At 27.2% G+C, this 16183-nt stretch overlaps 1 protein-coding gene and 1 long non-coding RNA gene across 8 annotated transcripts in view; one reads left to right on the top strand and one right to left on the bottom strand.

Moving 5' to 3' along the window:
- Positions 1-16183, bottom strand: part of LOC122273032 (DENN domain-containing protein Crag-like) — a 66110-nt gene that overhangs the window by 18391 nt on the left and 31536 nt on the right. For 2 of the 7 annotated variants that reach the window (XM_087155265.1, XM_087155271.1), the window contains 4 exons: positions 16008-16077; positions 10154-11669; positions 7563-7622; positions 7086-7229 (listed from right to left, as the gene is read on the bottom strand). Coding sequence is in view for 6 of the 7 variants with exons in the window: in XM_087155271.1 (XP_087011397.1) it covers positions 11653-11669; positions 16008-16077 (87 nt within the window). In the remaining variant the exon portion in view is untranslated. Of the gene's footprint in view, positions 1-469; positions 531-7085; positions 7230-7562; positions 7623-10153; positions 11670-16007; positions 16078-16183 lie in introns of all 7 variants that reach the window. The other 5 variants (XM_087155266.1, XM_087155267.1, XM_087155270.1 and 2 more) reach the window with 3 other exon arrangements.
- On the top strand, positions 4031-8320 carry LOC147802055 (uncharacterized). The gene is made up of 3 exons (XR_015430520.1): positions 4031-4187; positions 5789-5839; positions 8207-8320. It is a non-coding gene; the product is annotated as an uncharacterized LOC147802055 (long non-coding RNA).

The following is a 16183-nucleotide window of genomic DNA, read 5'->3' as shown; positions in this document are numbered from 1 at the left end:
GAAATTTGAGTAATTTATCTAATAAATTTGTAATAAGCTTCGTGTTCACGCATCACTGCGATATTTCTTGAACCTTGATCTTGATTTTTTACAACGTAAGCACATTATATTTCTTAAACAAATATGTAAACAGATGTTTAACTGTTATAAAACTCTGAAGAAGCATCATAGTATTTTTTTTCTCATTATAGTAATAATTTTTAAGTAGGATTATTTTAAAATTTCTTGTTAGAATTTATTTTACTAAGTAAAGAAATTTTTAATAACTTTTTTTTAGGCAGAAGTTAGACACTGTTAATAAAATTATTAAAAAAAGGAAGAAAATTAATGGTAATAAAAATGTTAAGTCTTCTTATTTCGCAATTTCAAAAATTAGTATAATTTAAATATTCCATCTAGACATAAATGTGTAAAATGTTGGATCTTTAATAATTCATGCATTTAAATGTCTATTTTTTAGCATATTTACTTTGAGGAGGTAACTCAGATACTTCTAAACTGGATTTCATCTTTTTAATTCGAAAAATATTCTGAAAAAAAATTATTAATATATTGTATTTTTATTAAATTTTTCATATGAAAAAATTCATAAACAGAGGGAGGAAAACTACTAAATTATTGAGCCGAATCCTGAAAGAAATATTTACTATATGTTCATACGTTATAATATGTTTCCCTCTAAATAAAAAAGCCCTAAGCGAAGATCCCTTCCGCTATTTTTGGGTGTCTATTTTAACTTTACATTTTGCTTCGCTGTACAAAAAGTGTAAGATTTAAAAGCTTCAAATTAAGAAGGATAAGCGGTGGTGGCTCAGGGGAAAGAACACTAGCCTACTAATGAGTTTTGAGGATTTGAATTGCTGGTTGATATGAATTTCATACACGGCTGACATAAAATATTCCAAGTGACAGACGCATCGCGGATTAGAGTCCCATCTTCGTCTTGCTAACCGTTGGAGGTTTTCCTCACCATGCCATGGAAACGCGGTGCAGTTCCATGAAAAAGTTCTCCATGAAGGCAATTCGCTCCCTATACTTTTGTACAGGAGTTCTCTTATTTTTTGGATTAGACTCAAAATTACAAGGATACAAAATTGTACATTGATAGTCGTAAGCTTAAATTCGGGTCGGCTGTTCAACGACAGTTATAAAATAAAATTACAAAGGATTATAAAAAAATGGACAGGGAGTGCGATGAAATAGAAAAATGACTATTCTATTATTAGTTTGGAAATTGTTATCTGCAAAATCTGGTATAAAAAAATACTGTACTCTGCAGAACACAGAAATGCAAATACTAATTTGAAATTTTAAGTGCTGTAAAGGCTAATTTTGCTCATAAACTTAATATCGGTATTCAAATTTGTTCGAAAATTAATTGCAATTTTATTATAGCCTTTTACGCACCTTTTTTTGATTCTTCTTTTTCTTTTCACGTTATATTCATTTTGTTTAACTGTGCAAAAACGATAAGATTTATTATTTGAAATTATGATGAGTTGTAGAGAAAATTTAAATGTCGATAATTAACTTAAAAATTATTAATTGTTAATAAAAAATACTACGAGTGGTTGATATGTTTGCTAGAAAAGTAAATTTAATCAAAACTACCAAAATATTGTAAAACTTACTTTATTTCTGGCTGTAGCGGAACACCAAAAAGCCCAGTATTTTTGAACGAAGTGGTTTAGTAATGTTTTCGGAAAAAATAACAAAAAATTTAGATTTTATGATATGAGTTGAAATGCGATAAACGTGATAAAATTTCGCAATTTTACCATGATAGTTTAGAGCACTGTATAAAAACTATTTGTTCAGAAAAATTTATTATTCAGTTTTATACTTTTTACCAAATGTGAGGTTATAAGAGCTATAATTTTGAAAGCTAGAGTAACCGGTAAACTGCTATCATTTTAACAAAAAAATTACCAAATAAATGGTTTAAATACTTGGTTTTATTAACAGAGTTATGGTTTTGTTTTGAAAAAAATTTATTATCATAGAATGCGGTAATTTAAGCAAAACTTTTTCTTCGCGTAGTTAGCTGAAAGGTAACTTGGTTAAAATACAATTTGCTGAAATAGTGGATTTATGTGTAAACTTAACAAGAATTTTGTTTTGAAATTCCAATATGTTAGAAAGCAATTGCAAATTTAAATACTCATTCGTTATACCTTTCTTAAAGTTTTTTTCTTTTTTTTGCTTTAAATATTGACTATTTATCAATTGTCATAAAAATTTATTTTATAAGCTTGCGCTCAATTTGTTGTCAATCAAAAGTAGCGAAAGACAGCAAGAGAAAGATTTGTATGTTGCCTAATATCACTCTTAATATTTATATTGACATTTTTAAAAGCAATAAACTTAATAAATCACGTTAAAACCATTCCCTATTTAAACTTTGATAAGTCTTGTTAACGATCAAAATTACTTCTCATTATTTTTTCGAATTGAATTACACAATCTGTATTCCTTAAGTTTTTTTTTTTTTCAAGTAGAGATAATTATTTTTCAAATTTACTAAATCCTCTATTTCATTATGCTTAACAAAATGTTCTTACATAAAATACAATACTTGTATATTTTGAAAATAAAATGTTATGTGTTTTGTGAAAAGTGAAAAATATTGCAGCTTAAGGAAGTATATATAAAGAAAAAAAAAACAATGATGAATGAATGATAAGCAATTACGAGAGTTGGTGAGCGGAGTAAGATAAGGGTAAAGCCTGCTAGTTTTTATTTTTTATTTTTGTGTAAGTGGAATTATTTTTGAACAAAAAATAGACAGGTAATTTTTAACTATGCATTTAATAAAATATTTAAAGTTTCAAATGATAAAGAAAAATAACTTTTTTACCAGTTATAGTTATGCGAATAAAAGCAAAATAAAAACTGATGTTACTTCAAAAATATTCTATGCATGTTTTAAAACTGTGTGAAAACTAATAATGGATTTCTAAAATCAATGTTGTTGCTTAAAAGTAAATAAAATAAAGTTTTAAAGTTAAGATTTTTATGTTAAAGAATTTAAAAATCGTGAATTTTAATGTCATAGAAAGTATAAATCTGCATAGCTAAATAGAATATCATCTGTAAGAAAGTTAAAAGAACATCATTATCCTTATGAAGATAGTTAAAAGAAGTAAGTATTTAGTGGAAAAGTAAAGTAACTTCAAATTCTTGTTTAAAGTATCCAAGGCAATGAATTTGTTGCAGTTGGCTATTTAGGATTTCAAATCTTTGAGATAATTAGCTTTTAACCAAAAATCTAATTATTATTTAGTGATGTAAGTGAATGATATAAAATAACACAGTCTTCATGCATTCATTCATAAAAAAACATAATTTTCTTTTTTTAACGAGGGAAGTAATTTATAAAGACTTTTGGACGAAAAAATATAGATTTTTTATTAATTTATGATTTTGTAATACTAATATTATATTTTGCACAGCCAGTTTGCTAATGTAAATAAATTTGCCCAATTAAAGATACTGAATTATTTATAAAAAATATTTCATAAAAAGAGAATGTGTTTTTTATATACTAAAACTGTTGAAAAGCTGATGAAAAACAAAAAAATGGTTTATTTACTTAAATCTGTTTAATTATAGCAGCTTTACTGTTTATTATAAAGAAACGATATTCTAATTTACTGCTTCGCGAATCAAAACATATATGTAAGCATTATTTCCCAGTTTATATGTATAAAAAATTTGCTTACGAAAAGTACTGAAATGAATTTTGATTTCAATAATTTTTTAATTGAGAAAGCTTGCTTATCGCTAATAGTTAATAAAAGGTTTCAGTGCATATTAGTTTTTTATTATGTGGACCAGAAATAGTTTTTAATAATTCAAAATAGATATTGATTACTGTTTGAAATCACCAGATAAGTATGTTTGAAGTCCTTGAAGTAAAAAGAATGTGGGAGAGAGACGGGAAGGAAGCACATTTTGTTCCTTACCCCCAATTCTAAGAAACATTCTTTTCAAGTAGGGAAAATCTGCCCAGTAGGTGGTCCTTGATTGTACAGATTCGTTAGGCGAGAAAGTTTTCTAAAAAAAGGAGATAAATACTCCTTTTTTAAAAACTTTCTTGCCAAATGAATCTTTGCTTAGTCCCTAGTCCCAAAGGGGTCTACTTTCTTCGTTGCAAAAAGAGAGAACTAAACACTTTAAAAGAGCAAGTAAGTAAAATGTTTTTTCTCCTCAGCTCATGCAATTATTTTATTAATTACATACTTTTTATAATTAGTTTTATTCGTTTTAATTGTATTTGTTAAGTTTTTAGAAATTATGTTCTATAACAATAATTTTTTAGTTGGCTATTTCATTTTATGCTCTCCTGTAAGCTGCTAGTTTAGTTTTAAAATGAATTAGAAGATTTTTTTCATAAATAAAAGTTCAATTAACTCTATCTAATAAAAGAAGAATTTATAATTTCTTAGTCATTAATAACAAATGTTTCTTTCATTTTTCAGAAGCATTGCTTAATTTAATAATTTGCTCAATTTCGGTAGCCATTTTTTTTCTTTGAAGGACTGTAAAAAACATTATTTGAATAATCTAAACCGCGAGCGTCAATTATTGTTTCAAAAAATACTTTTGATTAGATATGAGATGTAATTTTAAATAATTTTTAAGCCACCAAAAAATAAATAAATAAAACAAATATTTATAAACAATTTATTTGTTTTGATACTCAATATAATATATTTTGTTTACTAAATAAATGAATAACAAAATGACATATTAAATAGAAGGACCTTACTTTTAATTTTTATTTTGTTGTTTTTATCTTTTTTCTTTTTGCATTTAATGAATTGCTGTAAAGGTATAAGAACATTTCAAATCTTTATATTAAGTTTAATTTTACAATTAAATTTGTTATAAAATGAATTAATTTGTTATAAAACTATTATTACGTTTTAAAATTAAATTTGTTATAAAATTAATTTACTTCAAAAGAAACTTATATTTGACATATTTTCAACAATAAAGTAACTTTAATTAATTGTTTAATTAAAATTTAATTTGTGATGCTAACTGTGTAGATGAAATATATAATCCAGAAATTGCTGAAAAGTTTTCTCAAAAATTCAGGAAATTTTATTTCTAAAATTGAGTGGGAGGCCTGAATAACAAAAGCTTTATTTAGAATTTATCTATTTATTTTAATTCTAATTGGCTAATGTCTTATTTTTTTCATACATATCTTATTCTTTTTTTAAATTAGAATCAAAAAAATTGTAAGAGAAAATTTTTCACTTTAAAAACAACTTCATTATTTTAGAAAAATATTTAACTTATTATTATTTTGTAATTTTATTCTAATATTATTAAATATTTAGTAGTTCACATATTTTATCCAACTTCAAAAAACGATGCATAATAAGTTAAAGTTTCAGGTCTAATTATTTACTTTAGATTTAGACCTGTCCTCTAAATTTTCCCCTACAATTCACGACTAAATTTTATAGTCTTTTCCAATTATAATTATTTTTTATCAAAATCATCAGTAGTTTATGCTAAAATACAATATGCATTGAGCATAAAAAAGATAGTTGTTAAACACTCAATTTATTGTCAGTTACTAAAAATAAAAATATTTGCCATAATTTTAATACATGATCTTTCTCCTTCATTTAAATCAAAATTAATTTCATTTAAGTAAAAAAATTGTTTTTAACAAAAATTATAAAATATAAGAAACAGTTTTGATTTTGTTGATTTTTAACTGTTTTTATGACGATCATATTCTAAATAATTCCTTTTCTTTTATGGAAAGACAGGATGAAAGATCCAAGAAATGCCAATCCAGTAGTCAACAGAAAAGAAGGTAAGAACATATAGTGAAACATTATTTTGTCTCAGTGACATGAATTTCATCCCATATTTTGTGAAATAGGGTTACCCGGGGTAATTCACGATCACTCTGCTTCTGGGGAAAATAATGATCACCTAAGTTTTATTTACAAAAATATAAATATATTTTTTTTAATTTGAGACATGGACAAGAATGCTTGTACACTTTCTTAAAGTATAACTACATTTACTTAATAATAGTTTTTTGTTTAATCTAATAAAATAAGTATCCTTTAAACTGCTTTCTGTATTTTCCATTTCAAAGATGGGTTTCAAAATGTGTACATTTCTGCAAAGATCATCCTCCTTCTCTTAATAAAAAATATATTGAGTTACTTTCTTTTTCTTTGATATAAAAATAGTGTAAGCTTTTGTTTAATTGTTTCACATCTACTGTAAACATTCTAATTGATTATAGGAAACTCTATCAAATGCTGCCCCTTATAGATGGGGTAATTATTGTTCACTGGGGTAATTCCTGATCATTGTCATTTCTTCTTATAAATAGCATAAAAAATTGCTAATAAATAGCTAATTGACTTCTCTTAAATAACAGCTCATATTTATTAAGTGGGGCAACTATAAAATATATTTTAACAGCAATCACAAAATTTGTTTTTAACGGTATACAAGACAAATGAGTTCTGATTTTCACCATTTGTGGTTTGTCTTAACTTGCTTCTATCTTAATTTTATGTGTGTGCATTGATAGAATAATTTTTAAGTTTATAAATTAGCCTAATATAAATAAGAATATAATATAATTAGCCTAAATGTAATATATATAATATAATTAGCCTAAAAAGGATACTATGCTTCTAGACAGCAAAATTAGTGAATTTCTTTTAATGATTGAAAATAAAATTTTCAGTCTGTGAGCTGTTGACAAACCTTACTTAACTTTATACTTAGGATACAGAGGTGAACGTTAATAGTCGTAAACCCAAAAATTGGGTCGGCTGTACAATGACGGTTATATAAATATGTATATAGTCTTCATTTTAATTATTTAATTAGGAGCGTGAACAACTCACTCTCTAGCCCTGAGCCAATCACTACACACCTAACATGTCACGATAATTTTTAGAAGAACAAAACAATTAATTTGGTGTAATTTTCGGTAATACACATTTTAATAGCAAGCGTGAAAAGAGAAAATTTCCTCTGATCTTAACTATGCTTATAACGAGTCTTATAAATCTACATAGAAAAACAGTTACCATTACTACAGCTTCGGCTACACTAGTCAAAACATCAGGCCCCGTGAATGGAAAAGTATCTTTTGTTCAGTCAGGGCAAACAGTAGGATTTTAAAGAATTTGTCTGGTCCGACATTTTTCAGCAACTGAATAAAAGAAGCACCCCTAAAAAGAACAAAATTAAAATTGTGCAGATAAAAAGCTAAATATTTAATAAGCCTAGAAGATAAAAATAAATAATTAATAAAGTATGCAATTAAAATTATAATTGTTTTTACGATATTAAATTGAAGACATGTCAAATAATATTCTAAGTGAAATTTATTGAGTTAGGGAATTTAAGTACTTAGGTTCAGTTGTCACTGAAAGCAATGATATTATGCCAGAGATTAAGCAAAGACTAAATGCTAGAAATTGCAGTTATTTTGCACTTAAGAGATTGCTAACATCAAAAGTAATAACGAGGCTTCAGGTTTATAAAACTATAATCAGACCAACCTTTATCTATGGATCAGAGACATGGACTCCAACCCAGAAACAAGAAAAAATGCTGATTACCTGGAAAGGAAAAATCTTAGAATTATTTTTGGACCGGTCAAAGAGGGTGATCTGTGGAGCAGGCGATACAATTTTGAAATTGCAAGACCATTTAAAGAAAAAGGTATAATAAATTAAGTAAAAGCAAAGAGAAGTCAATGGCTAGGACACCTTGAAAGAATGGAGGAAAACAGAGTCATTAAGAAAATATTCAAGGGGCAGTGCCAGAGGAAAAGAGGAAGACCGGCCAAGAGATGGTGACGAGGTAGAAAAAGACCTTAAGACTCTAAAAGTCTCATACTGGAAACAAAGAGCTAAAGACAGGCGACTTTGGAGGAAAATTGTTAGTGAGACCATGGTCCAACATGGACTGTAATGCCAGGGAGTTAGTTAGAAATTTATTGCGAAAGGATCTTTTACATATTAACTTTTTCTCTTTTTATTATTTTAATTGATTTCCTTTGAAAAATCAATAAATGTAGGAATATCAGTGGATAAATGTACTAAGAGATAGTCCGAGCATTTCTGGAGTGGAAAAAGGCTCTAATTGAATTCATAAAAAACTAATTATTTTTTCATAAATTTTTGTTTTTTTGTTTTTAAAGGAAAAAACTAGGACACTTACGAAGATGATTGTTTAATCAAATGTGCTTTCTTTACGAATATGTTCTCCAGTGAAAAAAAATTAAAGCTTTTGGTTTGAAATAAAGGTGATGCACTTCTTTTTTTCCACTTTAAATTAATACTTATTTTTTTTAAAAAAACTTTTCTTTTACACAGATAAGTTGTTTCTTTACATACATTTAAAATTAATAAATATTTTTTTAAAATTTAAAATATCAAAAGAGATTACACTTAAGATATTTAATATATTAGGAGGCTTTGCTTTATTTGTGGACGAAATATATAACAACTAAAATTGGGAATAGTACTTATAACTATCTATAAAGTTTTCCTTTTTTTAAAAAAATTTTTACTATAAATATTGAGATTTATAACTTATTAAATGGTTAGATTATGTTAGTCCAAGTATTTTTGGAGCGAAAAAAGTTTTAATAAATTTAATTCAGAAAAAAACTTTCTTTTAAATATATATATATATTCCCAATTTTTCGAATGATAATAATAACTGGGACACTTACGAGGTTGATTGTTTAATTAAAGATGACATAAAATGTGCTTTCTTTACAAATATGCTCTCCAGAAAAACAACGAAAGCTTTGGGTTTGAAATAAAGCATTCTTCCCCTGTTAAATTAATACTTCTTTAAAAAAAAACTTTTCCTTTAAAAAAAAAAAACTTTTCATTTACTAAAAATAAGTTTATTTTATTTTACATACATTTAAAATAAACTTTTTTTTATATTTAAGATACCTAGAGAGATTACACTTAACAAATTTATTATACTGGGAATCTCCGCCTTCCAACCCTCATAATTGATTTTTATTTCTTCAACAGCAATATTTTCGACAGAAACACAGAATATTTCGTTAACATGTAAATAAATGAGAAGTAATTTTACTTGTCCCATAACTAAAATAGGAAACTCTGCATTGAATTTTATTTTTAAAAAATGTCACTATAAATGTTAAGATTTATAATGGGCAACACACAATCTCTTTTTTTCTTTTGCTACTTCAGATTGATTTGACTCTAGCAAGAATTTTATAATAAATTTTTTTTACAATAATGGATAAATAGTCGATATTTAAAGAAAAATAAGCTGAAAAAAAACTGACTTAAGTTTGCAATAGCTTTTGAACAAATGCGAATTTTTAAAAAGGCTGAGAATAAATCAAAGTATAAAATGGTACAACTAGCTAATTAAATTTTACCTCTGTAGTTACGTTTTACAGATAGTAGATTGACGAACATGTGCTTTTTTTCTTCTTTTTTTTTTACTACAAGTTTAACAGTCAATAATTCTTAAACTAACAATGGAATCATATATACCTAATTCCCTAGAACATTTTGTGTACCATTCTTCACACCTTTGTAATTTTAAGTTTCTAAGTCTTATAGATGTTAGGCAACAGAGTATAATTTAAAGTTAATCAACAACAAAAACATGGGGAGAAGTAGAGAAAGAGTTTGCAAAAAAGGCACATTAAATTGCAATGCCATTTAATCAAATTGGAATTTTAGAAAAAAAAAAACTTTGTGTTAAGTTCATATACAAATGTGGCCCTTTCAGCATGCCAAATTTCAACTCAGTAGTTGAATTCTTAAGGACTGTAGAGGGGCCTGTATGGTATTTTTTACAACAAGTTTAACAGTTAATAATTCTTGAACAAATAATAGAATGTTAATTTTTTTTAATAGCATCATAATTCCTGAACAGTCTTCTACATGCCTTAGTAATTTAAGTTTCTAGGTGTTATAGTTTTTGGGCAGCAAAGCAAAATGCAACATTAAGTTAAAAACACAAAATAGCGGCGTTGGAGTAGGTGGTAGCTTTTATGATATTTTTTTTTGTACATAGAGATGACTACCTGAATACTGATCAAACATATTTCAATGAGACACCTAAACTAAATTCTATTTGCACTTACGTAACTGGCAGCTGTGTATCTCCTGGTTGGGCAAGCGTAATAGTACAATCAGAAAGCGAGAGGGAAAATACAACATGATCATTCATTTGCCTTCACTAGAAAATAATTTTTTTTAAAGTAATGAGTCTTTAAATTTTATATTCAGTTACTTTTCCTTATCCAAACATATCCATTAACAACATATCCAAATCATTATCTGATTTAATCAATTTCTTAGATGACATAAATAAATAAGATACGTCAAAATTAGACGTTAGGATAAATGAGATATTTAGACAACAGTAAAAACTAAACCGTTAAAATTTGGAGAACTATAAAATTATGGCATACTTCAATTAAAATCCTTGGTCTTTGTACTGATGGGAAAGGAACTTCAAGCATGAAATTAGATATTATTCAAGAAAAAATTATTTTTTTATACTAGTAAAATATTGTTTAAACCAGAGGTTCCTGAACCTTTTTGTTTCGCAGATCCCTTGCCAAATTTTTCCATTTTGGATAGACCCCCGCTTTCCTGGTATTGATTTTTTTGTAAATTCATCAACTTAATTTTGTTATGTATTTTTGATAGCTGGTACAGTGCTACTCACAGTGAAATTTCTAGCTGTAGTGAAGTATATTGTGGTTACGTTTATTTTCAACACTTATTTTCAATATTTATTTTCAACATATTTTAAAAATCTAAAGAAAACTAATAAAGACCGATTAAGGATTGCCACTCAAATCTGAACAAAAAATTCCCTGTTACATATTATAAACAATATATTAAGAGGGAATACACAATCACTATGCTCATGCATGATCTATATTAGGATAACTATACAGATTTTAATTGCAGGAAAAACTCAGAAATAAGGAACAGTTCAACAAACTACTTAAAAAAATGCTACAGTAAATGAAATAGCGTAGCGGAATAACAGTTGCTAATCGGTCACAGGGTGATAAAATATAACACTAAAAAATTGTCAGTCAGTAGACACCAAATTGCTCTTTTCTTCTACAATGCACCTCATGTGCGTTTTGTTATAATATGTTAAAATAAACATGGGATTATTTTTTGTATTTTGTAAAATTCCAAAAATTACTTTATTTCATACTTAAAAATTTTTTTAAAAATTTTTAAAAATGAATTTTGTAATGTTGTTCATATTTTGAGAATGCTTAAACAGGGTTCCCACTAAATTTCAGAAAAAAAATTCCCTAGTAAATTCAAATGAAAAGCCTTAGTAATTTAAGTTTCTAGGTGTTATAGTTTTTGGGCAGCAAAGCAAAATGCAACATTAAGTTAAAAACACAAAATAGCGGCGTTGGAGTAGGTGGTAGCTTTTATGATATTTTTTTTTGTACATAGAGATGACTACCTGAATACTGATCAAACATATTTCAATGAGACACCTAAACTAAATTCTATTTGCACTTACGTAACTGGCAGCTGTGTATCTCCTGGTTGGGCAAGCGTAATAGTACAATCAGAAAGCGAGAGGGAAAATACAACATGATCATTCATTTGCCTTCACTAGAAAATAATTTTTTTTAAAGTAATGAGTCTTTAAATTTTATATTCAGTTACTTTTCCTTATCCAAACATATCCATTAACAACATATCCAAATCATTATCTGATTTAATCAATTTCTTAGATGACATAAATAAATAAGATACGTCAAAATTAGACGTTAGGATAAATGAGATATTTAGACAACAGTAAAAACTAAACCGTTAAAATTTGGAGAACTATAAAATTATGGCATACTTCAATTAAAATCCTTGGTCTTTGTACTGATGGGAAAGGAACTTCAAGCATGAAATTAGATATTATTCAAGAAAAAATTATTTTTTTATACTAGTAAAATATTGTTTAAACCAGAGGTTTCTGAACCTTTTTGTTTCGCAGATCCCTTGCCAAATTTTTCCATTTTGGATAGACCCCCGCTTTCCTGGTATTGATTTTTTTGTAAATTCATCAACTTAATTTTGTTATGTATTTTTGATAGCTGGTACAGTGCTACTCACAGTGAAATTTCTAGCTGTAGTGAAGTATATTGTGGTTACGTTTATTTTCAACACTTATTTTCAATATTTATTTTCAACATATTTTAAAAATCTAAAGAAAACTAATAAAGACCGATTAAGGATTGCCACTCAAATCTGAACAAAAAATTCCCTGTTACATATTATAAACAATATATTAAGAGGGAATACACAATCACTATGCTCATGCATGATCTATATTAGGATAACTATACAGATTTTAATTGCAGGAAAAACTCAGAAATAAGGAACAGTTCAACAAACTACTTAAAAAAATGCTACAGTAAATGAAATAGCGTAGCGGAATAACAGTTGCTAATCGGTCACAGGGTGATAAAATATAACACTAAAAAATTGTCAGTCAGTAGACACCAAATTGCTCTTTTCTTCTACAATGCACCTCATGTGCGTTTTGTTATAATATGTTAAAATAAACATGGGATTATTTTTTGTATTTTGTAAAATTCCAAAAATTACTTTATTTCATACTTAAAAATTTTTTTAAAAATTTTTAAAAATGAATTTTGTAATGTTGTTCATATTTTGAGAATGCTTAAACAGGGTTCCCACTAAATTTAAGAAAAAAAATTCCCTAGTAAATTCAAATGAAAATTGAGCCCTACGTTCATCAGAAAACTTTGATTCTTTTATTTATAATGTGAAATATTAGATTTTCTGTGTAAAAGATTATTATTAAATGAACAAAGGGAACATTTCAGTTTGACTAAAATGTGAAACTTTTACAAAAAATAATTGTAATAGATGTTAGAATTATTTAACTTGAATCTCAATAACTGGTTACTGTTACTGACAATTTTAATACTGGTCATTTTCTAGGCATTATATAGGAATATTCCAGGTCTTTGTAAACAAATTGCCTGATAATTCCAGGTTTTCCCTGGTCTCCTTGATCCATTTGAACACAGTTTAAAAGAAATGCCTCACATTATCAAAAGTTTTTCCAATCATATAAAATTTTTAAATTTTAAAATTGCATTACTGTTAAAGATGTTACAGTTGGCCATTAGACGGTATCAGAAATTTCTGAATTTTAGTACATGCAACATGAAGAAGAGAGTAAGTAACAGAGGTGATTGTGACACGAAGTAAAAGAGCCTGAAAATTTTCTGTACACAAAAGTGACATCTAGATATTAATTTATATGCCATACATACATGTTTCATATTTAACATAATAATCTTTTTAACTGACATTAATAATTAAATGAAATACTAATGGGAAATATCACACCTTTATAGTAACTAATTCAAGAAAAAAATTACTTCTCAGTGGAATTGCGATATTGGATTTTAAAATTGTTCAATATGAATCAAGCTATTGGATTTTAAAACTGTGGAAATACTAGTTGCAATATTGAATTTTTATATTGCGCAAATACGAACCATGATGCATGTAATTTTTAGATTTTGTTAATATGAATAGCACTGCGTAGTTTTCAAATCAGCTTTAAATGCAAAAATAGATGTTTGATATGGGTCATTATGAGCCATGATATTGGGTTTCAAAAGCTCATGAATATGAATCTTGATATTGGATCGGCATTCCCATGTGGTATGCACAAAAGAGCTTTAAAAAGCTTTGTTATAAGAGGATATTTGATGTTTCCCAAATTATCTTTCTTCACAAAATATTCCAAGTACACACAAAAACACATCAAATCACAAGTCACAAAATAGTTCCAAAACACATCAATTGGTGCATATTCATTTGAGTCAGAAGAATAACCTTCTGGTTCTCCACGTAACAAAGATGCCTCTTCTGGATTTATAATGATTGGAGTTACTGTTGCCAGATATCTTACTGACTTAATAAAAGTGTTTTCCATTCTCATTACAGGATGCAACATTTTAAGATGGTACAGTAACCTATTTTCAAGAGGCAATGGTTTTAATAACTTTTTTGCACATGCCATAGACATATCACCTAAATACATAGAATTTTTTCCTGAAGAAGATAAGGATGTTATTGTATTTGTGATTTCTAGTCCAACATCTATTAAATCTGAATTTTGGCAAATCTCTGCGTTTTCTACATCCAAAGATTTTAGTCATTTCCATTCAAATTAAGAAAAGCAGAACTCTTTAAAAAAAAACGCTCTAACAATGCTTAAACAAGAGACACCATTTCATCATACAGCAAGTGAATCAATGGTGTCTTAGTTTGGAAAAAACCTAAAAATTTATTTAATATAGCCGAAATATTTCTTAAAAATGAGGTTTTGCCAAAACCAATTTAAATAAATTCAATAGTGAGTGGCTCATACTATTTTTTAAATAATTACTCTATTTAATTCTGTAAAAGGTAATTAAAAACTGTAATTAATTTAACTATTATTTAAGGTTATCGAGTGTACGTCATTCAGCTGATTCCTTTGGCGACTACGCACCATGCCTGGTGCCACAAGATAAATATGAAAATGTATGTTTGATATTAAAATGACACGAATAAGAATGGCGATATTAGCAGTTTCTGCGATATTAGTAGTAAAATATTCAAAATTGTGAAAATTGACATCTGAGATTGCCACGGAATATCATTGTATCTGTTTGTCAACAAAACAAATAAGAAAACAAAGTCTCTATGGCAATAAATTTATTTTAAAAATATATTATGCTGGTAGACATACTCTCATAGAGTGATAAATGAGTAATGAAAAGAAAGAATAAATATAAAATAATCGGCTTCAACAGAAGTTAAATACACTTTAAACAGATAACCGAGGACGTCGTGATCAACACAAGAACGACCAACAGAAACTGGCCTATCCCCGCAGACCAAGGCGTTACCGACGTAAGTTGATTGCACGAGATCGTCTTCTTGAAAGACTGACTAAAATCGAACCTATAACCTTTATGTTATTTAATCAATCAAAATATAGATAAAACCCCTTTTAGCATTCATTTATCTAACAAAAATTCTACGAACCAAAAGGGTAGAATTGCAGGAAGAATCACACGTATGTACACCTCTTGTTAACGTGATTTAACAAAAGTTTCAACATTTTGTCCGATTATAAGATTTTGATTTGCGAAAAGTCTGCAGTGGAATTCTGCACATTTGTGAAAACTCAAAAGTCCTGTTTCTAGTTTTTAGAGCTAGGAGAACAATACGAAATTTTTTTTTTTTAAGTTAAACAAATAATCAAATAATTTGATATCCTGATGATTCACATAGTGATACATTTGATATCCTGATGATGACCCTTCAGGATATCAAGTCACATTTGATGAATCTCTCTTCCTTGAGATAGATTTTCACTAAAATGTGTGATAAAACTTGCAATGTATTATTTTGTGCATGCGAAACAGTTCACTAGGCAGAAATTTTAAGAAAGTTGACAAAATTTTATGGAAATGCAATGAATCATAATGTTCAGTTTAAAAATGGTGTAAAATGGTACATGATTGAAAATAGTGAGTCATGTAGATGAAAAAAAATGGAATAAAATTAGAAGTTATGAAACTGATTGCTCTAGTCATAAATCAATTGCAACTTATGAGCTCTCATGATTATCATATAAAACCATGATAAATGTTTTGATTAAAATAATATTGCTAAATAAACTTTATTTAATACAGTAGATTAAAAAACTTTTTTTGATATTATAATTATACTTAAACAAAATGCACTGGAACACATAAATTATGTTGAATGAAAAACCTCACTTCAGTTTTATAATCTGCAAAAAAAAAAACATCTTATTCACAGAACTGATCTGATTCATTTTAAACAGCCATGTGCAAGTTCTGCTTGGTGAATTCTACTAGTGTGGCAATAAAATACTAACTATAAATGAAAACTTACCAGGTTTATAACAATATAGATCCGGCCGATTCATGGATTTTTTATAGCATAAATGGATGCCTGAACCAAGCTATTAAAAAAAAAAAGAATTGTATTATTTTGTATTAGTTTAAGGATAAAAAATTACACTTTACGAAATAATATCTACACACAAATATGAGGGTTAGTTTATTGAA

The sequence above is a fragment of the Parasteatoda tepidariorum genome, chromosome 11 (assembly GCF_982258835.1).
Source record: "Parasteatoda tepidariorum strain Cologne lab strain chromosome 11, Ptep-v5.0, whole genome shotgun sequence".
Taxonomy (NCBI): Eukaryota; Metazoa; Arthropoda; class Arachnida; order Araneae; family Theridiidae; genus Parasteatoda; species Parasteatoda tepidariorum.
The sequence above is the reverse complement of the archived record's forward strand: the minus strand, read 5'-3'. Positions and strand labels throughout refer to the sequence as shown.